The sequence below is a fragment of the Sorex fumeus genome, unplaced genomic scaffold (assembly GCF_029834395.1).
Source record: "Sorex fumeus unplaced genomic scaffold, SorFum_2.1 ptg000006l, whole genome shotgun sequence".
Taxonomy (NCBI): Eukaryota; Metazoa; Chordata; class Mammalia; order Eulipotyphla; family Soricidae; genus Sorex; species Sorex fumeus.
Genome location: NW_026606063.1, coordinates 68,293,942 through 68,319,020, shown reverse-complemented (window position 1 = coordinate 68,319,020; position 25,079 = coordinate 68,293,942). Strand labels below are relative to the sequence as shown.

General features: G+C 46.1%; 1 gene segment (V, D, J or C); it reads right to left on the bottom strand.

The window, feature by feature from the left end:
* Positions 1-573: 573 nt before the first annotated feature.
* LOC130037643 (immunoglobulin kappa variable 1-9-like) lies at positions 574-24,578 on the bottom strand. The segment is given in 4 exon segments: positions 574-893; positions 1,002-1,079; positions 12,006-12,224; positions 24,530-24,578. Coding segments are annotated over 4 exon segments (666 nt in total).
* Positions 24,579-25,079: the final 501 nt, after the last annotated feature.

Here is a 25,079-nt window from a genome sequence, read left to right as displayed (position 1 = left end):
TTGTATTTAATGGGAAATAAACTACATTTCATACTCAAAGATGTTGATTTTAAAACACCAGTGTTCCTGTCATTAAAGTTGGCCTTTTTTTCCAGTGGCAGTTTAGTCTCCAATGTCCCCAATCAAGGGAGCACATCTCTGTCTCTCACAAGGCCCTGGCAAGATGCCGTTTCCCCCCTCAGTCCACATCAGAAAATTCTTATTGGTCACGTGAGAATGCTCCAGTAAGAATCCATCACACTTTGATGTGGGAAAATTTCCATTATGCTTTTAAAATATCTATTGAAACAACAGTTTCTGGACCATCTAAAGTGATTTTTCCTGCATGAACTCTGACCTGTCGGCTAACTCTTGAGAGAAAATAATTTCAGTAAATAAAATCAGCAGATCTATTGTCATGCCAGTGCTGCTGGAATGATAGGGAGAAATAATGCAGACAAAATTCTTAATTCTACTTGTACCAGAGCATTCTCTGCCTTCACAGCCTGGCTGCATCTGACACACCCTCTGCAGTGGAGGCACCAGGGGGAGCAGCTGGGGCAGCCCAGCCTCACACAGCTGAACTCTGGGGGTTTATGTGCTGGCGTGTATCACTGTGAGAGGGTAAGCATTATGCCGTAGACAATAATAAGTGGCAACGTCCTCAGGTTTCAGGCTGCTGATGGTGAGAGTGAAATCTGTCCCAGATCCACTGCCACTGAACCGGGGAGGAACGTCTGGTCCTAAGTTGGTTGCCGTGTAGATCAGAAGCCTGGGAGCTTTCTCTGATTTCTGCTGATACCAGGCTAAATAACTGCCAATGCTCTGACTGGCCTTGCAGGTGATGGTGACTTTGTCTCCCAGAGATGCAGACATGGATGGAGGCTGGGTCATCTGGATATCACACCTGGCGCCTGAGATAAAAATATAAGTGGACAGAATTATCATTAATCACAAGTTAGATAATTTCCCTAAAGACCCAGGTAGTCCATATTCATGTAAACCCTCATTTTCCTCCTTACCCGGGAGCCAGAGCAGCAGGAAGCTGAGGAGCTGCACAAGGGCCCTCATGTCCACTCTGCGAGTGACAGACACTGACCCTGCAGGGTGACACAGACTATTATTGAGTGTGCAGGCATGAGCTCTGAGCACTTGCAAATGAGAGGGGGCTGGGTAGGCTGGGCAGGCAGAGGGGGGAGGGTGTGTGTGGGACCCAGCCCAGCTGCAGGGAAGTCAGGGGTGTGGGTCCCTGTGGGGAAGCAGAACTTTGCCCACAGAGAACATGCTCCTCCCCTGGCCCCAGGAGGGCCCCAGTGTGAGCACAGAAGGGCAGGTCCCTGGTTTCCTGAGAGTCAGGACACAGCTTCTTACTGTCTCTGCCGAGGGCCAGGCTTTGTTAGACCACAGTATACAGACACTCTCATGAATTGTAGACTCCTTCAAAGTCACATCTCTGGATCAAACTGAGGGCATGGAATCTTCCATTTAGATTTGATATCCTGGTATTATTGGTTTTAGAGATGTCATCACAACCAAGTGAAAATGTTGTATGTAAACAGCAGAAAAACTCTGCAGTCATGGTTAGCACACCTTGTCCAAATACATTCCTGAGACACAGTCTCACCACTTCCACCTCAGACTCAGATTGTGGGGTTTGTTCTCCACATTTAGAAACGATCTCTGCCTTCTGAGTACCACCAACATACACTCTACTCTTTGGACATTCTTCTATGTTTTTCAGTCCCTCTTTCCCTGAAAGATTCCCTTCTGAGCTGACCAGATGGAAATGAGTCCAGAAGGGATAGATGGGATTAATTGCCTTCACCAAATTCCTCTTGAATGCATTGTTCTCCTTCAGCCCACATCCTATATCACACATCTCCTTTTCTTGGTTTTTTGTTTGTTTGTTTTGTTTTTGGATCACACCTAGCAATTCTCTGGGCTTACTGCTGGCACTATGCTCTGGAATCACTCCTGACAAGGTTCGGTGGTGAAGGTGTGTGGTAGTCTATGGGACAAGGATTGAAACTGCATTGGACACATGCAAGAAAACACCCTACCCGCTGTACTATCTTTCCACACAGCTCTTCTAATTTTCGGGCAACTCTTAGCAAGCCCAAGTGCAGGGCAATGAGACTCAAGTAAGGTTAAGGTACAACAATACAGAGAAATGATGCTCATTTCTTAAAAGTGGGCATCAAAGAGGGCACGAGTTAGTGTCCAACCTAGCATCTAGGCCCTGACAGGGGCTAATACCCCAATGAGCTGGTGAGGATAGACTGCTGGGTGAGATGAGTCAGTGTAGACCCTTGTGGTGATGTCCCCAATCCCACCTCCCCACCCCCATTCGGTCACTGTTTCTTCATTCATTAGAATGCCCCCGGGAGTGAAAACCAGCAAAAGGTTGAAAATCCAATGGTCCTCCACATCATTGAATTTAAGCTTCATGATATCTGTGGACCCTCCTCCATAAACTGCTGGCTCAGTTGGTAGAGTTCTAGTTCTGAGAATTCCAGAGTCCTGGGCAGAGTCAGAGATTCATGGAAGGTAGCACAGAAGGTCCCAGGGGAGCCCTACAGTGATCATGGAGTCTAGTGGAGATGGGTTTCCTCCCAGTGATCAGCCTGTGACTTGGGCCTCCCCCGGTACTTCTGTCAGACAGGTGAAGCAAAGGGAGCCTCAAGTTCTGCAGGAACCCTAACAGGACCCTCCAGAGCCATTTGAGACCTCACACCTGACTCAGCAGGAGAGATCTCACCCCACCCCTCCCCACACACACTGCAAATCACCATTGATTTTTAAGGCTTCCAGGGTTCTGCTTTCACTGGACCACTGGTGGTCCCATGAACAAACTTCAAACCAATTCCTGCTCTGTGATTCCCATCAGCTCACTTTACCAGATGACTATTCTGCACAGGGATTCTCTGAGACAGGGTATAATAAGTGTTGCTAGTGACAGGATGTGAGAAAAAGAAACCTCAGTTACAAAGGACAGCAGAGGAGAATAATGCTGGGAGAATTGGGTGCGTGTACTCAGAAGAGCAGCTCAGATCAGACACACCCTTTTGCCTGCACTGTTTGCTCCTGAGGAGTTGCCCTGAGGTGGTTATGATGGTCAGGGGAAGGGTTGGGGGAGAAGGAGGATGAGACTTCAGAGTGTTCACACAATCCTATCATCACCAGAGGCCCTAAGACTGCATTCCACCACAGGAGCAGCAGATGGGGGATTGTCTGAGCTTCTGTGGCAGCTTCCTCTGATGGTGAGGAGGGGACAGAGCAGCTGTCACCATATTGCAGAGCCTCAGGGGGAATGGGCTGAGCAGAAGCTTCAGAGCTAGATTCAGTCTCAGATGCTCTGAACACTCATATTAGCCTGCAGGGACACTGACCTTCTCCTGGAACAGCCAGGGGGACTGGAGGTGGGTGGCATTGTGTTCCCCATGATATCTGAGTGGAGCCACATAAGGACACCCAAAACACAACTATCAAGGTGATAGTTCCTTCAATTGCCTGACAAGGTGAAAATGATTTCCGAGTTCTCCTCAACAGTTAAAAGAGAAGAAAAAGAAAAGTTGCCTCAGGTCATCTTCACTGGGTGTCCCTGAGCCGGACCCTGCTCAGAGGGTGCCAGGAGTGAGGCATCTGCTCAGGCTCCCTCACAGGAACACACAGGCTGGGGACTCACATCACACACACACACACACACACACACACACACACACACACACACACACGGGATTCTCTCACTCTGGGAGGCTGGAGAGTGAAGGTCAAGGTCCCTCAGGGTCACTTCCTGTGAAAAACTCCTCCTGTCAGCAGGAGCCCCTTTGTCCCCTTGTCCTCACAAGCCTCTCTTGGAATTTGTGCCTGTGGGGACTGCAGTGGTGTCGAGTGGGGTGGTGGCTGTGTTCCCTGGTGTCCCTAAGCTCCCATCTAATACCTCTCCTGTGATCTCATTTTACCTTAAGTGACTCTACAGCTCTACCTCTGAAACATCACAGAGAACTAAAGTCAAATTATGAGCACTAGATGGGGGATCAAAAGTTCACAGCAGAGAGGCAGGACGGGACTTCTATCCCCACCGCAGGAAAGGGCGAAAATTTGGCTACAACTCAGACTCTAACAGCTTTCACACTTTCCCACCACAGCCTTGTTCCTGCTGACAATGGACCTGTTAAAGTCTCAGGGTTTCTAGGATTCAGGGTCTCTCTTGTCATGTATGGGATTTGTCTTCCATCTTGTGGCCATCATTTGATACAGCAACTTAATAGGTTTCAGCTGATGATGATCTCTGTGCTGCTGCGATTTAGAGAGACTTTCCCCAAGTCTTTAGAACAGATACTGTAAAATCTGTCAGCAAGGCGGACTATACAAAAATGTACCTCGCTGAAGCCAATCAAATTTTCACCTTTAACCTCAGTCCATCGGTGTCACTTGCTGACAATTGAAACAAATAGACAAACAAGCGATAAATAAACACACATACAAGGACTGTACAAAATTTCTGTGACCTGGGCACTCTCGGGGAGCACACAGGAAGCCACATATTCAATGCAATGTCATCATCAACCTGGGTCCCAACTTGTGAGCCATTGTTTGCGAGAGGCATTAAGGACAGGGAGTATCTTCACGTTCAATGAAGAGGCAGAGGCTGGACTGTCACAGAGCCAATCAGCAGGAACTTTCAAGCATCAAGTCTGTCTCTGTATCTGTCTCTGTCTTTCTTTCCCTCTCTCTCCTTCGCCTATGGTGCCCTCTACAATTCAAAGACGCTAAACGGTTTAATCTATCATTTTCAGGTACACTTATGCTGTTTGTGTCCATTTCTATGTGCCTGGTTGTGTACTCTCAGATATAATCTACATAGTAACTTTTCAGTATCTGTGTTGCAAATCATAATGCCCAAAAGAAAGAAAGAGAATAGAGAAAGAGAGAGAAATGTGATTGTCATAGGAGCAGTGTAGGGTATGTGTGTGTGTGTGTGGGGGGGGGGGGGGTCTGTTTTACCCAGGGGACTATTCAGACCTCGGGCTTTTCCCTAAAGGGGAAGTCTCAAACAACAACGTGAAAAACAAAGTGTTCATTTTCCTAATACAATGGTCAGCTAGTTGAAGAGAAATGACTAACAGGTGATCAGAGTCTTTTTTCCCTTTTTTTATTTTTCCCTCTTGACCCCCCCCCACCCTATGCTGCTTCTATGAAATTCACATTTCCCTCTCTTGCTCCTCTATCTTTTTTCACTTTGGAGCATTATGATTTGGAACACAGATACTGAAAAGTTATCCTGTATATTCCTTTACCTGATTTTAATACTCAGTTCTTATCCTGAGTGAATATTTCCAATTTCTATTGTCATATTGGAGGTTACTAGAGTTTAGAAGAGAAGCCAGGCAGAAATAGGGAAGATCTTGGGACTGAGATGCCAGGATATGTCCAGACCAGACATTACTTTTGAAAAGGCAGGAGGGTCCAGAGTTGAGGAGGAGCCTGTAAGGATAAAGGAAATCGTGGGGATGGGATGGCAGAAAGCAGAGGGCTCTTGGCTCCTCTCTAGAGTGGCTAATGCAGCCCCATTCCTCCTCCCAGGATAAACCAGACCTGCTCTGAGAACCACGCTGGCTCCACCCCTGAGGAGGATTTGGAGTCATGAACTCTAGACCAAGCCTTGTGAGGACTGTTCTTATGAATCCATGAGACACCTAGGGGAACAAATCAACCAATAGTAACCCATCATGGATTTTGGTGTGTTAGGATTCGACCCCAGGGTCTCATACATGCTCTTCTACATCACTGGTCCTGAGTGATTTTGATCAGGAGATTGCGATCATGCTTTTCCAATGTATAACTGACTGATTCTACAAATGATTATAGTGGAGAGACTTGAAATGGAGCTAGTGCAACTCAGTAGTTTTACATTTAAGTTTAGTATAATTTAAGACTATGAAGCCACATCTTAACTGCAGCAATTTCTTATGCTCTACACTATACACCCTGTGGTACACTATACACCCTGTATATAGAAAACAATGTGTTTTTAGGAAGAAGTAAGCAACACCAGAACAACCAGGCTGCCATCTGTTAATCACAGGGTCTGCCCCATGCTCATGTCACCCATCTGGTGCGTGGAAGCATTCTCCCTCAGACTTTATTTTAACAACTTCCTTTCCTAAAAAAATTGTCTTATGACTTAGAGTCTATTGCATGTGTGGGTGGCTTTGTCTTGGTCATGGTGCATGTGTGAGCCTTTGAGCACCCGCTGCCCTGGACCACAATCATCACCTCATTCCTGAGGTGCCTGACAAGAGAACAAATGGAACAATCATAAGGTGGGAGTTGTAAACTGCCCTGAAAAATATTTCTTCCAGTGCATGGACAAAGTCCCTCTATTTGGAGGGCATGAAAAGAATGCTTAGGCTTTCTTGGGATCTGCAATGTTTTCACTGCATTACAGAAATGAAGGAAAAACACAATGAAGCAAATGTAAACACTGTCCTATGCTCTAATCTTTGCAGTAAGATTGCTGCCTGTGTCAACAGGGCTAGGAGAGTTGCCTCTGCTATTGGGGATGAATGCCCTTGTTCCTGGACATATGATCACTTGACATCCCGTTACTCATTGATTTGCTCGAGCGGGCGCCAGCAAAGTCTCCATTCGTCCCTGTTGTATGCTAGTGTAGCCCAATGGGGTCTGCTCGTTCTAGGAACATGAACAGCCTCAAAATGACCGTTTAGGGTCTTGACGAAGAAGTCTGACCATCTCGTAGGTGGGTGGCGCAATCTTTTGACGCCCGTAGAATTCCGTAGAATCCAGTTGGTAATGGCTCTAGTACAGTGGTCGTCTCCAAATCTATTACGTGTCCAGCCCATCTTCTTTTCGACGCCTTGGCAAACGAGACAGCATCCCTTATTCTTGATCATCGATGGAGGTCAGAGCTCCGGATTCTTTCTTTTATTTGAGTGAAGCATGATATTCCAAGCATAGCTCTTTCGATTCCTATTTGGGAGACCCGTATAGCATTCTAATCTTGTTTTCTGTTTTCGTAGGGCCCAGGTCTCCAAGGCGTATGTTAATGCAGGAAGAACAGTGGAATCAAAGAGATGTGCATAGAGCCGGAGATTCTTTGTTCTCTTAGCTAATTCTTCGATGCTCTTGAAGGCGTTCCAAGCCGCTCTCTTCCTCCTGTGTAACTCAGGTGCCAGGTCATTTGTCACGTTGACTTCTCGAACTAGGTACATATAACTGTTACATTAGAAGTTGTTCGGCCCTTTGAGAGCAAATGAAATGTCAGGAATGAGACTGTTTCTCATAAACATTGTCTTCAAGATATTCAGCTGTAATCCGACCTTTCCACACTCACGGTTGAAGTTGGCCAGCATTAATGCCACTTGGCTGATGTTTGGTGTTATTAGAATGATTTCATCAGCGAAACAGAGCTGGTGTAGTTGCTGACCATCTATCTTCACTCCCATTTCTTCCCATTCCAGTCTTCTCATGACATTCTCAAGGGTGGCACTGAAGAGTTTAGATGAAATGGTATCACCCTGCTGAACCCCTCTCTTGACATCGATGATCACTTCCTTGTAGAATGGTGAGATCCTGGTAATGAATCCATAAATACAGCTCATTGGAGGATCCTGATGTATTGAGTTTGAACACCCTGTTTGGCTGGGGCTTTGATGACCACTTCAATCTCAACAGAATAAAAGGCCTTCTTTAAATCAATGAACGTTAGACAGAGTGGCATCTTCAACTCCCAAGAAACCTCAATAAGCCTGGTTATCATGTGAATGTGGTCGATTGTGCTGGATCCTTTTCGGAACCCAGTTTTCTCGCATGGTTGTCCTTCTTATAGTGTTCTGCCAAACCTATTCAGGATGACTCGAGTGAACAGCTTGTAGACGACAGACAACAGGCAGATGGGGTGATATTTGCCAATGTCGTGGATGTCTCCCTTCTTGTACACTAGTACAGTCCTGCTGGTTTTCCACTGGGATGGAACCTTGTATTCAGACAGATAGTGTGTGAAGAGCAGAGCCTGTGTAATGATGAGTACTGATGGCAGGTTCTTCAGGTGTTCAGGTCTGACCTTGTCTGGGCCAGGTGCTGTTCACTTCTTTACTGACAAAAATGTCATGTTGGATTTCGGAAGGGAGAATGTTGGGAACGACATATCCATCCTGCGGAATTTGGTATGTGGGCAGATGGAGTGGCTATTGAAGAGATCCGAGTAGAACTCATGGATAATCTTCTCCATTGCCCTTCTGGAAGATGTGATAGATCCATCAGGACATTGGAGGGCAGCCATCTTGGTCTTGTAGTTGGCGAAGAACAGGCGGGCATTGAGAATGCTTTTCCCAACTTCTGCTGCATCTGCCAGCACTGCTGCTCTTCTTTCTTTGAGGTCTTTATTGCTTCTCTGCTCTGCTTTGCGAGCTCGGATGTTCACTTGCAGTTGCCTGAGGTTTTCGCCAAGCCACATTGGTGAATGAGCTCGAGAGTTTTCAAAGACAGACATCTTTTAGTGGCTATTTCTCTCTTGGTGTTCTTTGCACAATCATGTAGGTGCTGAACCAGTCGATCGTAGTCCTTGTCAATGTTGTTAATAACCGCATTTTCCCATGCTGCACAATAATGCCAAAGAGCTCCCAGTTGGTGGTCGTTCAGGGAGTTCTTTTATTATATTTTGCATCCCTTTCTCCCCGCTCTGTGAAGTAGAATTTTGCATGAAGGATACAGTGGTCAGATCCCATTTGGAATTTTAGACAACAGTGACATCGGTCAGGCAAAACCGTTGATTGAATATGATGTGGTCAATTTCATTGTGGAACCATCCACTGGGAGACTCCCAAGTCCAACATTTAGATTCATCCTTTTTTGGAACTGTGAGTTACCATGGATGATGTTGGTCGACATGATGAACTCTGACAGTCTCTCACCCTGTTCGTTTCATTCTAGGTCATGCGTCCCAATGTGGAGTTCTTTTGCTGATCTTCTCGGTCTTATCTTGGCATTAAAATCACCGACAATGATCTTGTAGAAGGTGTGGTCTTCTTTATAGATCTTCTCCAGCTCCATGTATAACTTTTCAATATCTCCTTCATCATACTTGGATGTTGGTGCATAGACAATGAAGATAGAAACTGCCGGTAGTGAGCCAGATCTATTCAAGTGTAATGGTCTGATTCAAGTTGTTAGGCATTTGAATGAATCAATATTTATGGCCAAGTTCGTGTTGACAAGGACACCGACACCACTGATGCCTCTTTTGTTGCATGTTCCAAGGAAGAGTTTTTCTCCAGTGTCGAAAACAGCATGATGTGATTGATGCCTTCTTGTCTCAGTCAGACCAATGATGTTGCATGTGATCTTTCACGCTTGTACCATCAGGTCCTCGATGGATGTATCCGATGCCAGTGTATGTGCGTTGAAAGTACAGACAGTGATTTTTGTCCTTCATTTTGGCAGCCTAGTTCGGCCCTGAGATTTTATCAGCCTCTCTTTACCTATCCTTCTTAATGCTGCCGAAATGGTGGCTCTTTAAGGGTCAGAGAAATGAGACCCATTGTATTTACTGGTTTTGACACATTGAATACACCACAGACAGCTTGCCAGGTTCTGCCGTGTGGGCAGGACACTCTTGGTAGTTTGCCAGTCTCTCCGAGAGGGATAGGGGCTTTTAGGGCAGTCTCTAATCATCCTTGCAGGTGTTCCCATGGTTCAAACCATATTTGAACCCCATCAAACATGGTGCAGTAATCTTGTATTAAGTGGTTTATGATGTCCGGAAAGCATCCTGGAGCATGGCGGCGGCTTGGTAATGGAGGTAGTAGAGGCAGTGGAGTTCTGCTGCGCTGCTGGGAGCAGGCCTGGACATTTACAGAACATTAATTGGATGTCTCTCTGGAGTGAGAAGAAGATTAGGCTGTTGATTTCTATATAACTAGATATGGAAATAGCACTGTAGCACTGTCCTCCCATCGTTCATCGATTTGCTTGAGCGGGCCCAGTAACGTCTCCATAGTGAGACTTGTTGTTACTGTGTTTGGCATATCGACTATGTCACAGGTAGCTTGTCAGGCTTTACCGTGTGGGCTAGATACTCTCAGTAGCTTGCCAGCCTTTCTGAGAGGGGTGGATAGTTCTTATAACATGTGGGTTTATATTTCACACATTTGTGTGAATGTTATGAACCCATGTGTTCCCATCCCTCTGGCCCATCCAACACCCAGATCAGCATCATGAAGGGCAGGTGCCCACACAGGGGTATCTGTGAGCCAGCAGGAAGCCGGACAGTTCTAGGATCAGAGTGACATGGGGGTTCTGGAAGTGAGAAGATTAGGCTGTTCTGTTGGAACTTGAGGCCACACCTGGCAGTGCTCAGGACATATTCCAGTCTTAGGAACCTCTCCTGGAAGGAAAAATATGTAGTTCCAGGACTGCAATTGTGTTGAACACATACCAGCCTGGAACTCAATAGGGCAGTATCTCGAGGACATGGGTCTCTCTAGACTGTCTTGGAGACAGTGTCTACAGATGAATTTTTAGGAGCAGCACAGGAGACTCGGGGTCAGTCTGGGGACAAAACCACCTTCAATTTATTGCCAGCTTCTCATGGGACACCAGTGAGGAAGGTTCCCTGCCTGCCCATTGTCTTTCCTGCTACAAGGATTTGACTTTGGAGGACTGTGTCTGCCCCAGAGAGCAAGTGTCAGAAGAACTACTACTCTACATTCTGCGTCCCATGACTCCACTGACCTAGAGGGTCTTGCACAGAAATCCAAGGAAATGAGTGAGAACTGGGGGTTACCATGGACAGGAATGAGAAAAGCCAGAGACCAGTACTAAAGACACCAGGGCCCATGTGTGAAGCAGAATAAACTGGACCCTGTGAGGTCAGGACAGGGAGTCAGAGCTGAAGAGCTGGAGTCTCCATCAGGGACACAGAGGTGAAGCCCTGGGGGTGCAGGTGGAGGAGGTGAGAGGGTCTGGGAAGGGTGGCCTGGAATTGGGGAAGAAGTGAAGCTACTTTTTTGGTTTGTTAGTATTTTTGTTAGTGTTTTCATTTGTAAATTTGAGGCCATACCTGGCAGTGCTCAGGACATAATCCAGGCTTAGGAATCACTCCTGGAAGGAAAAATATGTAGTTCCAGGACTGCAACAGTGTTGACCACATACCAGGCAATAACCTGACCTGTTGTACTCTCTTTGACCCTTATGAAGCTCCCCCCCCTTTTTTTTTTTATAAAAATGTACATTTCACTGGATGGAGTGATAGCACAGCGATAGAGCGTTTGCCTTGCACACAGCCAGCCTGGACGAGCCAGGTTCGATTCCTCCGTCCTTTCGAAGAGACCGGCAAGCTACCAAGAGTATCTCACCCACGCTGCAAAGCCTCGCAAGCTACCCGTGACATATTCAATATGCCAAACACAGTAACAACAAGTCTCAAAATGGAGAAGTTACTGGACCCGCTCGAGCAAATCGATGAACAACGGGAGGACAGTGACAGTGACTGTACATTTCACAGTAAATTCCTTTAGGCCTTAAAATCTTGAAAACGTTGTGTCAATAATCTGATACTTAGGTAATAATATATCCCTTACAAATGTGGGCAAAACTGGGAGGGTGAAGTGGGGCTGCTCATCAGCTGACAGTTCACTATAACTGTTCATTCATAGCACACAGCCCCCTGTATATCTGCTGCTCTGCCAGCCCAGGCCTGTGCCTCTGACCAGGCCCTAATGCAGAGTGTCTCCAGTACAGCAGGGCCTCTCAGAATCCAGACCCACAGCTGCAGCCTCCTCCCCTGAGACCCCCAGTGCCTTCCTCTCACTGACTCTGAGACTCTGCTTCTGCTCACCAGCAAAGAATATGTGTGGCCATCTGGGGCAGACCAGGCAGGGAGGTTTATGTTCAGGGCTGTATCACTGTGTGAGGTTTCCATGAACCTTGCATGCAGTAGTAAATTCCAACATCCTCAGGCTCCACCCTGCTAATCTGAAGAGTGAATTTTGTCTCTGACCCACTGCCACTGAACCTATCTGGGACCCCAGGGTCTCGTTTAGATACTAGATAGAACAGGCGCTTTGGAGGTTGGCCTGGCTTCTGATGGAACCAGTTCAGATAGGTTTTTCCATTACTATATAGGATACTCTCGCTAGATGTGCAGGAGATGGAGGCTGGCTCTCCCTTGACGATGGACAGGGAGAGTGGATGCTGAGTCATCACAATATCACCATTGGATCCTGAAAAATTGATTTTTAAAAGCGTCAGGTTACATTCAAATATCACAGGTCAATTTTATTGATTCCTTTCTGCAATTTATTTTTGGTGAAATATTGTTTACTGGGAAAGTCATTACTTGAATGATTTATACTCATACACCAGAAAGATGTCATCCCAGTGAAGAGACCTTAGGGATGGGGAAACAGGCCTCTATGCCTTCCCTGGATCATCTCCAATTTCCTGATACTTCTCTTTCACACAATCTGACACACAGACAGATCACGCAAGGCGACAAGTGGGCTCCCCAAACACCCCCTGCTGAACCCATTCTTTCTCGTCTTCCTGATCCCCTTACCTAGGATGCAGAACATCAGCAGACCCAGAAACTGAGCAGGGGACCTCATTTTGAAAGTTGATCTGAGTAGACCCAATTATTGAAAGCCAGATATAGCTGACTCTTATGTGAGAATGTCCAATATAGACCCTCCCCCGGGGACAGCATGCAAATACAGGGTGGGTGAATTAGTGTGAAAAGACCTTGAGGAAGGAGTTACTTCTCTTGATCAAAGTGACGAATGTGTCTTCTAGTCTATGAAAAACAGTGGAAACATTCACTTAGCCTGGATAGTAGTGGTAATTATGGAACACTTCTCAGTCTAACTATGGGACACACAGATGTGTGTTCAAAAAGAAAAGGATGTGTTCTTTTTATCTGCTTTATGGTTTGTTTGGGGACGATACCTAGCAGTGCTCCGGGGTTACTCTTGACTTTTCACTCAGGAACTACTACGAGCAATACTTGGGGGACCACATGGGATGCTTCATGCAAAGCTATGACCTTAAACTCTGCACTATCACTCAGGCCCCCTCACTGTGTCTCTCACAATTAGTATACTTCTGATTTATCATGTGTTATAGCCATGTAAATATGTAAATATGTGTCTAGGTCAACCTCAGGCAAGCATTTGATATAAAAATCTGTGTCCCGTAAAATTTCTTCTTCTTTTTTTTTTTTTTGCTTTATTTTTTGGGGGGGATGTTACACCCGGAGATGCTCAGGCCTCAATCCTGGTTCTACACCCAGGAATCACTCCTGGTGGCGCTCGAGGGACCATATGGGATGCCAGGACTTGAACCCAGGTTGGCTTAGTGCAAGCTAAATATCCTACCCACTGTGATATTGCTCTGGCCCCAAGTCTCAACATTTAGAATGGACATGGGAGCATCAAATTTCTCTGTTTCTGTTGTAATCAAGCTAATACTTTCATATTTTTATAATCAAGAATTTCAAATTGCCTTTGCCTAGGGTCTTATGAATTGAATTCATGGTGTCACGTATGTTCAAGGACTTTGACACAGAATAAAATAGCACAGCGGTAGGGCGTTTGCCTTGCACGCAGCCACCATGGCCGACCCGAGTTCGATTCCTCCGCCCCTCTCGGAGAGCCCGGCAAGCTACCGAGAGTATTCGATATGCCAGACACAGTAACAACAAAGTCTCCAATGGAGACGTTACTGGGCCCGCTCGAGCAAATCGACGATCAACGGGAGGGCCTTTACCTTTACCTTTTACCTTTTATTGAGGTTGCATTTATACTCTCAAACTACATACAAAAGTGTCAGTTAAGATCATGTAAGTTGAACTACATTTTACCATATTTTACCATATTTAAAGAACAAGAGGATTATACATGCATCAATAAGGCTTAAATTCAGTTACAGCCATATATTACACTGGAGAAAATTGTCTCTCTAGAGGTTAGTGCAGGAGATATTTTTTGCCATAGCAGACAAAAAATCCCAGGGTCTACTAGGGATTCAACTCAGAGTTTGTCTCTTAGGGTATTGGAATATATCTCTAAACATTTAGGATAACATTGGTTTGTCCTTTCTCCCTTGCCACAGGGATCTTAGGCTTATTAGGTTATACCCTTCACAGTGCTCCCGAGTCACTACCATTCCTTTGCTTATTTGTAACTTCGCTGTGCTCTCTTCACCAAACCTTCTATCACCTTTTCCCCCTAATCAGACTCTGTTGACTTGTAAGATCAGATACTTCTAAGGACAATGAACATGTATTGTAAGTTAAACATTGTCTTTTTCCTCTACTTATGTCTTTTGCATAGTAATGTCCTTTTTGTATAGACACAGAAAGACAGTTAATATTATGCTTTTGTAACTTGGGAGTTAATAATTGACTCCGAATAATATTCCCTCCAAGGAATCTACTTTCTTGACTTAAGCCTCAGTGCCCTTCATTCATAGCACCCCAAAAGCAGGGTCCTGATGAGGGACTGAATGGACCCAGGGCAAGCTGTGAACTACCCTGGAATCAAAATGGACCAGGCCAAAGCACCGCAATACTTAACTTTAAGATAAGAGCTTCCCCACGGACAAATTCCTTCATGATCTAAAAAGTAGCGATGAGATAAGGACCCTGCTGGGGTTAGAAAAGACTAATCTGGCCTGAGCACTGTAGTCTGAGATCTATAGTGAGATGGCCCAAGGGAGCAATTCTATAAGCTTAATGTATCTCTTACTGTGTCCATACAAAATGACTAATATTATGAATGCATGTTTGTTGGACTAAGGAAAGGAGAAACACACCCATAATTGGAATTTCAGTCTTATCTATTTCAGTCTTGGGAGAGACATCTGCTAGATGAGAATTTGTCCTAGAGAAGCTTCCCCTGAGGGAAGGACATTACCTCTGTTGACTGTGTGACTACACCTATGTGTAAGTCCCAACTCCTCGTGCTTTGGGATTTAACTAGGCTGTAAGTGTGGGCTGGGGGATGCAGAAGGAGAATAAAGGAGAATGAGGAGGAAGAAGCAGGAAGAAGAAGTATGAGGGAGCAGGGTCCAAGGGAGGATGAGGGGGATGCAGAAGGGCAGAATTAGAAGGAGAATCAGAGGAGAATGGAGATGGGAATAAACTGAAACTGACACCAACCAGCCTGGCCCTCATTCCCTCCTTCATCTGTACTTCGTCATAGTCGAGTGGGGGAAGCAGCATGAGACTATGGAATGCAGGAGGCAGAGAAGAGAGAGAGAGAGAGAGAGAGAGAGAGAGAGAGAGAGAGAGAGAGAGAGTCATCACGTGGCCCTTCGTAATTTCGTTTTTTGAATATACACATTAAAGAGGTTCCATAACCAGCGCAGACTATTGAACTTTAAAGTTTATGGTCTACAAGTAGAATTCATCCCAAGGATGCAAGGATGGTTTAATGTTCAGAAATCAATCAACATAATCTATTATATCAACAAAAGAAAAGATAAAAACCATATGATCATATCAATAGATGCAGAGAAAGCATTTGACAAGATCCAGCACCCCTTTATGATGAAAACCCTAGACAAATTGGGTATAAGGGGAAATTTCCTCAACATAGTTAAATCCATCTACCAGAATCATACAGCAAGCATCATCCTCAATGGGGAAAAACAGAGAGCCTTCCCTCTAAGATCAGGGACGATGCAAGGATACCCACTCTCTCCATTGCTGTTCAATATAGTACTGAAAGTACTTGCAATAGCAATTAGGTAAGAAAAAGATATTAAAGGTATTCAGGTAGGAAAGGAAGAAATCAAGCTCTCACTATTCGCAGATTATATGACACTATACTTAGAGAACCCTATAACCTCCACCAAGAAACTCCTAGAAACAATAGACTTGTATAGTAAAGTTGCTGGCTATAAAATCAATACCCAAAATTCCATGACTTTCCTATAAGCAAACAGTGAGAGAGAAGAAAGTTACATGAAAAAAACTATACTGTTCACAATTGTGCCCCAGAAAATCAAGTACCTAGGAATCAGCTTAACTAAGGGAGTAAAGGACCTGTACAAAGAAAACTACAAAACGCTACTTCAGGAAATAAAAGAGGACACGAGGAAATGGAAAGATATCCCCTGCTCACGGGTCGGGAGAGTTAACATAGTCAAAATGGCAAGACTTACCAAAGCATTGTACAAAATCAATGCAATCCCTATAAGGATACCCATGACATTCTTCAAAGAAATGGAGAAACCATTCCTGAAATTCATATGGAACAATAAGCCCCCACGAATAGCTAAAGCAATTCTAGGGAAAAAGAAAATGGGAGGAATCAAACTCCCTAACTTCAAACTCTACTATAAAACAGTAATAATTAAAACAGCATGGTACTGGAACAAAGGCAGAGTTGCAGACCAATGGAAAAGGGTTGAATACACTGACATCTCCCCTCAATCATATGATCATCTAATCTTTAATAAAGGTGCAAGAAACGTGAATTGGAGTAAGGAAAGCCTATTTAACAAATTGTGCTGGAAAAACTGGATGGCTACCTGCAAAAAAGTGGGCTCAGAACTCTGCCTAACACCATGTACAAAAGAAGATCAAAATGGATTTAAGACCTTAACATCAGACCGGAAACCATAAGGTACATTGAAGACAAAGTTGGCAAAACCCTCCATGACATTGAAGCTAATGGTATCTTCAAAGATGTCACATCACTGGCCGAACAAGTGAAAACAGAGATAGATAAATGGGACTATCTTAAACTAAGAAGCTTCTGCACCTCCAAAGAAACAGTGACCACAATACAAAGACAATCTACAGAATGGGAAAGAATATTCGCCGAATACACATCTGACAAGGGGTTGATATCAAGGATATATAAAATACTGATTGAACTTCACAAGAAGAAATCATCCAACCCCATAAAAAATGGGGCAATGAAATGAACAGAAACTTTCTCAAAGAAGAAATCCAAATGGCAAAAAAGCACATGAAAAAATGTTCTACATCATTAATCATCAAGGAGATGCAGATCAAAACCACAATGAGATACCATCTTAACCTCAGAGACTGGCCCACATCCAAAATAACAAAAGCAACCAATGCTGGCACAGATGTGGTGAGAAAGGGACACTCCTATACTGTTGGTGAGAATTCTGACTGGTTCATCCCTTTTGGAAAACCGTATGGACGATTCTCATGAAATTAGAAACTGAACTGACCCAGCAATACCACTCCTGGGAATATATCCCAGAGAGGCAAAAATGTATAGTCAAAGTGACATCTGCACTTGTTTGTTCATTGCAGCACTCTTTACAATAGCCAGAACCTGAAAAAAACCTGAGTGCCCGAGAACAGATGACTGGTTAAAGAAACTTTGGTACATCTACACAATGGAGTACTATGTAGCTGTTAGAAAACACGAAGTCATGAATTTTACATACAAGTGGTACCACATGGAAAGTATCATGCTAAGAAAAATGAGTCAGAAAGAGAGGGATAGACATAAAAATATTGCATTCATCTGGGGGACATAAAGTAACAAAATAGGAGATTAATACCCAAGAATAGCTGAGATCAGTTCCAGGAGGATGACTCCATAGCTTAGAGGCCATCCGGGTTTTCTAGGGGAAAGAGCTGTTCAGATAGAGAAGGGAGCACCAAATAAAGCGTGCTTGGAGGATCCTCCCAGGAGGTGAGATACATGTTTAAAGTAGACTATGAACTGAACATGTTTGCCACTCAATGCCTCTTTTTCAGACCACAATGCCCAAAAGAAGAGAGAGAACAAAAGGGAATGCCCTGCCACAGAGGCAGAGTGGGATGGGGGGAATGGGGGTGGGAGGGATATTATCCGTGGTGGTGGAAAATGGGCACTGGTGGAGGGATGGGTATTTGATCATTGTATAATCGAAAACCAAGCACAAAAATTTGTAAATCTACAACTGTACCTCACGGTGTTTCACTAATAAAAAAAATAATAATAATAAAGAATAGCCGATTACTCCATGACTTATAGGCCAACCAGACACTCTAGGGGAAAGGGCTGCTAAGATAGAGAAGGAAGCATCAAATAAAGGGTGTTTGGAGGATCCTCCCAGGAGAGGAGATACATGTTGAAAGTAGACTATGGACTGAACATGATTGCCACTCAATGCCTATATTGCAGACCACAACACCCAAAAGGAGATAGAGAACAAAAGGGAATACCCTGCCACAGAGGCAGGGTGGGGTGGGGGGATGGGTGTGGGAGGGATACTGGAATCCATGGTGGTGGAAAATGGGCACTGGTGTAGGGATGGGTACTTGATCATTGTATAATCGAAACCCAAGCACAAAAATTTGCAAATCTACAACTGTACGTTATGGTGTTTCACTAATAAAAAAAATTTTAAAAAGCTTATGGTCTAACTCTTACAAACTTTCAACACTTCCTTGGTTCCACAGTATGTGGATGATGTTATCATTAACTATGTAAGATTGTAGCAGACTATAGCAAATAATTTAACCTGTACATGAACACTGTTGTCCCAACAGGTGACTTCCCCTAATTTATTAGGAAAATTCCCAAATTTCATTTCTGTCTCCTTCGCTTGTGCCTTTGTTTAGGCCTGTTTGCTTGTGGGGCTGGTTTGGGGAGGGGCCCTTCTAGGCTACCTGGTACCCTGTAGTCCTGCAGCCCTGACTGTCAATCCCCTCCTGCAAATAGTGAAGAAAATCCAAAAAAAATTCCCCACCCAACTGTATGACTAGAGCCTTATGCCTTTGGTTTGGACCCTGGGTAAGGAAGGACTCTGTCTGGAAGTTTTGTTTTTGGTTTGCAGTACAGAGGGGTGGCACTGAGGGCATACTTTGACTTATTTTTCTTCCTTTTCCTTCTTCCCTTCCCTTCCCTTCCCTTCCCTTCATCTCTCCTCCCTTCCCTTCTCTTCCCTTTCCCTACCCCTTCCCTCCCTTTCCTTCCCCTTTCTTCCTTTCCCTTCCTGATTTCCATTCCCTTCCTTTCCTTCCCCTCCCTTCCCTTCCCCTTCCTCCCCTTCCATTCTCTTCATTACTCCTCCCTTCCCTTCCCCTCTTTTCCCTTAACTTTTCTTCCCTCTCCTTCCCTCTCCTTCCCTTCCCTTCCCTTCCCTTCCCTTCCCCTCCCTTCCTTTTCCCTCACTTCCCTTCCCCTCCCATCAGCTCTCTGCCCTTCCCTTCCGTTCCCCTGCCCTCCATTGCCTCCTCTCCCTTCCACTCCCCTTCCCTTTCCTGTCCTTCTCTTCCCTTCCCTTACCTTACCTTCCCTACCACCCCCCTTCCCTTCCATTCCCTTCCTTTCCCTTCCCCTCCCTTCCTTTCTGCTCACTTTCCTTCACCTGCCCCTCCCTTTCCCTCCCCCTCTCATCACTTCCATTCCCTTCCATTCCCCTCCTTTTCCTTCCCCTCCCTTTATCTCTCCTCCCTTCCCTTCCTCTCCCCTTTCTTGCCCACTCCTCCCTTCCCCTCCCATTCGCTTCCCCTCCTTTCCTTTCATCTCTCCTCCCTTCCCTTCCCCTCCCTTTCCTTCCTTTTCCTTCCACTCCCTTCCTTTCCTTTTCCTTTCCCTCCTTTCCTTCCCCTTCCTTCCCTTATCCACCCTTCCCTCCCCTTCCCTTCATCTTCCTCCCTTCCCTACCTTTCCCCTCCCTTCCTGCCCCCTCCCATCCCCTCCCCTTCCCTTCCTTCTCCATCCCCTCCCTTCCCTTCTCCTCCCTTCCCTTAACTTCATCTCTTCCCTTCCTGTCCCCTCCATTCCTGTCCCCTTTCATCCCCTCCCCTTATGTTCTCCTCCCTTCCCTTCCCTTCCCTTCTCTTCCTTTCCCTTTCATTCCTTTCCTCTCACCTTCTTCCCATCAAAGTCAAAATTACTGAGTTTCCCTGCATGCCCAAGGCTCTAAACAATAATGGTGCATCTTTTGTCAAAATAATGAGTGTAGTCAATGTAGAGAAAAGTTAAGTAGAAATCATCTGCCTCACGGGCATTGGGAGGGGTGGGATGGGTGGGAATATTGGGGTTCTTGGTGGTTAAAAATGAGTACTGATGTTTGATCATTGTATTACCGAGACTTAGACCTGAAAGCTTTGTAACTTTTCCTACAGTGATTTAATAAATAAATGTAAGAAGAAAAAAATAAATAAAAGTATGAAAAAAAAGTAAGGTGGAGCTCATGCCCAATTCAATCAGCTCATCAGTGGTTGAATAAATAGCAGTACTTCTACATAAAACAAACATACAAACAAACAAAATAACGAGCTGAAATTTTTCTCTTATATGATCTCTCACTTGCACGCATCTCTTTTTTTCTTTGCTTTTATTTTATTTTTTTAAATTTATTTATTTATTGAATCACTGTGGGAAAGGTTACAAAGCTTTCAGGTTTAGGTCTCAGTCATGCAAATATCAAACACATTTCCCTTTACCAATACTTATTTTTTACCATGAAGAACCCCAATAATACCCCACCCCCCACCCCTTCCAGTCCCTGTGAGGCAGATGAATTCTAGTTAACAATATATCTGCTTTGATTAGATTCATTGTTTCATTAAAAGATTCACCACTATTATTTAGAGTTTACCACCCCCCCCCCCAAGTCACACATGCTGAAAAAGCATTGTGAAGTGATTTGCTTTCTACAGCTGGGTTCAAGAATTAAATGTTGGTTTTGGATATCTGCTATTTTACTTATTGACCCTGGAAGTATTTCTACTGAAAGTCAGATATTTAAGAAATTGGTTTCTGTGCTCTAGAGTCGTGGCCGTGCTGGAGAGCCGCTCGTGGGGGGCAACTGGTGGCCTCGGTAGGGCGTGAAGGGCGGACTGAAACACCCCCCTTCCCATGAGGTTTTAGTCGCCCCCACACCCATGGCTCATACCTGCTGTCAACAAGGCTCCCATGCAGCCGCCTTCTTTCCTTCCAGGGAGAAAAGGGCGAATGGGGCAACACCCTTTCCCCTCCGGACAGACATGATGGCCTGGATTAACGCATAGTCCTTTCACTTTTCTGCTCCTAGCTGCTGGGTTCTGCATTAAGTCCTTGTGCTTCTGGGGCTGTGGCCATGCCAGAGAGCCGCTTGTGGGGGGCAACTGGTGACCTCGGTAGAGCTTGAAGGATGGACTGGAACGTCCCCCTTCCCATGAGGTTTTAGTCGCCCCCACACCCCTGGCTCATATCTGCTGTCCACAAGGCTCCACTTGCGGCCGCCATCTTTCTTTCCAGAGAGGAGAGGGCGAATGGGGCAACACCCTTTCCCCTCTGGCAGACTTGATGGCCTGAATTAACGCATAGTCCATTCACTTTTCTGCTCCAAGCTGCCAGGTTCTGCATTAAGTCCTTGTGCTTCTGGGGCTGTGGCCATGCTGGAGAGCCGCTTGTGGGGGGCAACTGGTGACCTCGGTAGGGCGTGAAGGATGGACCGGAACGCCTCCCTTCCCATGAGGTTTTAGTCGCCCCCACACCCCCGGCTCATACCTGGGTCCACAAGGCTCCCATGCAGCCGCCATCCTTCTTTCCAGAGAAGAGAGGGCGAACGGGGCAACACCCTTTCCCCTCCAGACAGACATGATGGCCTGGATTAATGCATAGTCCTTTCACTTTTCTGCTCCAAGCTGCCGGGTTCTGCATTAAGTCCTTGTGCTTCTGGGGCCGTGGCTATGCTGGACAGCCACTCGCGGGGGGCAACTAGTGACCACGGTAGGGCGTGAAGGACGGACTGGAACGTCCCCCTTCCCATGAGGTTTTAGTCGCCCCCACACCCCCGGCTCATACCTGCTGTCCACAAGGCTCCCGTGTGGCCGCCATCTTTCTTTCCAGAGGGAAGAGGGCGGAAGGGAGCAACACCCTTTCCCCTCTGGCAGACTTGATGGCCTGGATTAACGCATAGTCCATTCACTTTTCTGCTCCAAGCTGCCGGGTTCTGCATTAAGTCCTTGTGCTTCTGGGGCTGTGGCCATGCTGGAGAGCCGCTTGTGGGGGGCAACTGGTGACCTCGGTAGGGCGTGAAGGACGGACCGGAACGGCCCCCTTCCCATGAGGTTTTAGTCGCCCCCACACCCCCGTCTCATACCTGCTGTCCACAAGGCTCCCGTGTGGCCGCCATCTTTCTTTCCAGAGGGAAGAGAGCGGAAGGGAGCAACACCCTTTCCCCTCTGGGCAGACATGATGGCCTGGATTAACGCATAGTCCTTTCACTTTTCTGCTCCAAGCTGCCGGGTTCTGCATTAAGTCCTTGTGCTTCTGGGACCGTGGCTCTGCTGGAGAGCCGATCGCGGGGGGCAACTGGTGACCTCGGTCGGGCGTGAAGGATGGACCGGAACACCTTCCTTCCCATGAGGTTTTAGTCGCCCCCACACCCCCGGCTCATACCTGCTGTCCACAAGGTTCCCATGCGGCCGCCATCCTTCTTTCCAGAGAAGAGAGGGCGAATGGGGCAACACCCTTTCCCCTCCAGACAGACATGATGGCCTGGATTAACGCATAGTCCGTTCACTTTTCTGCTCCAAGCTGCTGGGTTCTGCATTAAGTCCTTGTACTTCTGGGGCTGTGGCCGTGCTGGAGAGCCCCTCGTGGGGGGCACCTGGTGAGCTCGGTAGGGCATGAAGGATGGCCCGGAACGCCACCTTTCCCATGAGGTTTTAGTCGCCCCCACACCCACGGCTCATACTTGCTGTCCACAAGGCTCCCATGCGGCCGCCATCTTTCTTTCCAGAGGGAGGAGGGCGGAAGGGAGCAACACCCTTTTCCCTCCGGGCAGACATGATGGCCTGTATTATCGCATAGTCCTTTCACTTTTCTGCTCCAAGCTGCTGGATTCTGCATTAAGTCCTTGTGTTTCTGGGACTGTGGCTGTGCTCCAAATTTAACTCTGATTTTCAGGGAGAAACGTTTGGTGGTTTACTTCCCATTGATCACTTTGTATATAGAGAGATGTCACGCGGCCGCTTATGCGGCCGCGCAGTTTTTAGGAAAAGTCCTAGGTCCCGCATACTGGAGCTGTGCTTGTAGAGGCTTCTGGTCACCGGGGTTCCATCTAGGGGAGGCGGGATGAGGTACCTACCCCATCTGGGACTTCCTGATGATCTCGGCTCTTTTTGGAACCTGTTTTTTTCTTTTTCTCCGGGAGCTGTGGGTCCCGCCCTCCATGTGGCCCTTCTCTTCTGGCTGTATGCTGTAAAGATGGCGCTGGGGGGCGGGCTTTGGGCTGACTTCCGGAATCAAAGGTTACCTGGGAGCTGTAGTCCTGGCAGATTTGAGAAAAAAATCCTAGTTCCCGCATACTGGAGCTGTGCTTGTAGAGGCTTCTGGTCACCAGGGTTCCATCTAGGGGAGGCGGGATGCGGTACCTACCCCATCTGGGACTTCCTGATGATCTCGGCTCTTTTTGGAACCTGTTTTTTTCTTTTTCTCCAGGAGCTGTGGGTCCCGCCCTCCATGTGGCCCTTCTCTTCTGGCTGTATGCTGTAAAGATGGCCTCACTTGCACGCATCTCACGCCAATCCTTCACTGTATGTAATTGGGTATAAACTTCATTTCATATTCCAAGGTAGTGACTACAACAGACTACAATTTCAGACACTGAAAATGGCTTTTACTTCATAGCAATTTAGCTTGAAATCCCCCTAGTCAAGGGAGCACATCTCTGCCCCTCTCCAAGCTCTGCAGTACTGACCCCTGGCAAGAAGCAGTTTCTCCCTAAGTCTACTTCAGAAGGTTCCTTGGCCAGGGGGGATACCCCAGTAAGAGGATTTAATTGTGCACATGTGTCATCATAATTCGATATGGGAAAGTTTTCATTATGATACTAAAATACCTATTAAAAAGGTGGTTTCTGGACAATCTAAAGTGATTGGACCTGCATGAACTCTTGATGTCACTGTCACCAACTTTGTTGAGGAAAATAATTTCAATAAATAAAATCATCAGATCTATTGTTATTCCAGAGCTACTGAGATGAGAGGGGGAGAAATGGAGACTAGAATATTATACAGGAACTTTCTCTAATGGCTCAGTATAGCTGCATCTGACACACTCTCAGAAGAGGGAAGAACCAGGAACAGCTCGGCCTGACCATCCTCACACAACTGATCTCTGGGGGTTTATGTTCTGGACTGTATCACTGTGGGAGGGCGAATGTTATACTGTAGACAGTAATAAGTGGCAGCATTCTCAGGCTTCAGATTGCTGATGGTACGAGTGAAATCTGTCCCAGATCCACTGCCACTGAACTGGGGAGGGACGTCTAGTCCTAAATAGATTGCACCATAGATGAGGAGGCAGGGAGCTTTCCCTGGTTTCTGCTGATACTAGGTTAACCATTTGCTAATGCTCTGACTGGCCTTGCAGGTTATGGTAACTTTCTCTCCCAAAGTTGCAGACACAAATGGAGTCTGAGTCATCTGGATATCACACCTAGCACCTGGGAAAGAAATTATGAACACACATTGTGGCCATTCATCTTACTTTATATTATCCTCCCTGAAGTATGGATAACACTAGGTCCAGTAAACACTCATTTCCCTCCTTACCCAGAACACAGAACAGCAGGATGTTGAGGAGCTGCACAGGGGCCCTCATGTCCATCTGGGTGTGACAGACACTGAACCTGCAGGGTGACACAGACTATTATGGAGTGTCCAGGCATGAGCTCTGAGCACTTGCAAATGAAAGGGGACTGGGCAGGTTGGGCAGGCAGAGGGGAAGGGTGTGTGGGGACCAGCCCAGCTACAGGGAAGTCATGGGTCCGGATCCCTGTGGGAAAGCAGAACTTTGCCCACAGAGAACATGCTCCTCCCTAGGTCCCAGGAGGACCCCCAGAGTGAGCTTAGGAGGGTGGCTCCCTAGGTCTTTGTTTTAGGACACAGCTTCTTCTTTCTCTGCTCAAGAGAGAGGCTTTGTCAGAATACTCTCTTTAGACTTCCTCAGAAATTTAAAAAATTCCTTTGATTTCTCATCTGTGGATAAAATTGAGGCAATTAATGTTTTCTCTTTGCTGTGGAATCACATTATATTTTACTGCATTCTGTAAAGGATTAAAATTTTATGTTTTTCTATTTCATCAGGGGAGGGCTCTTTGTC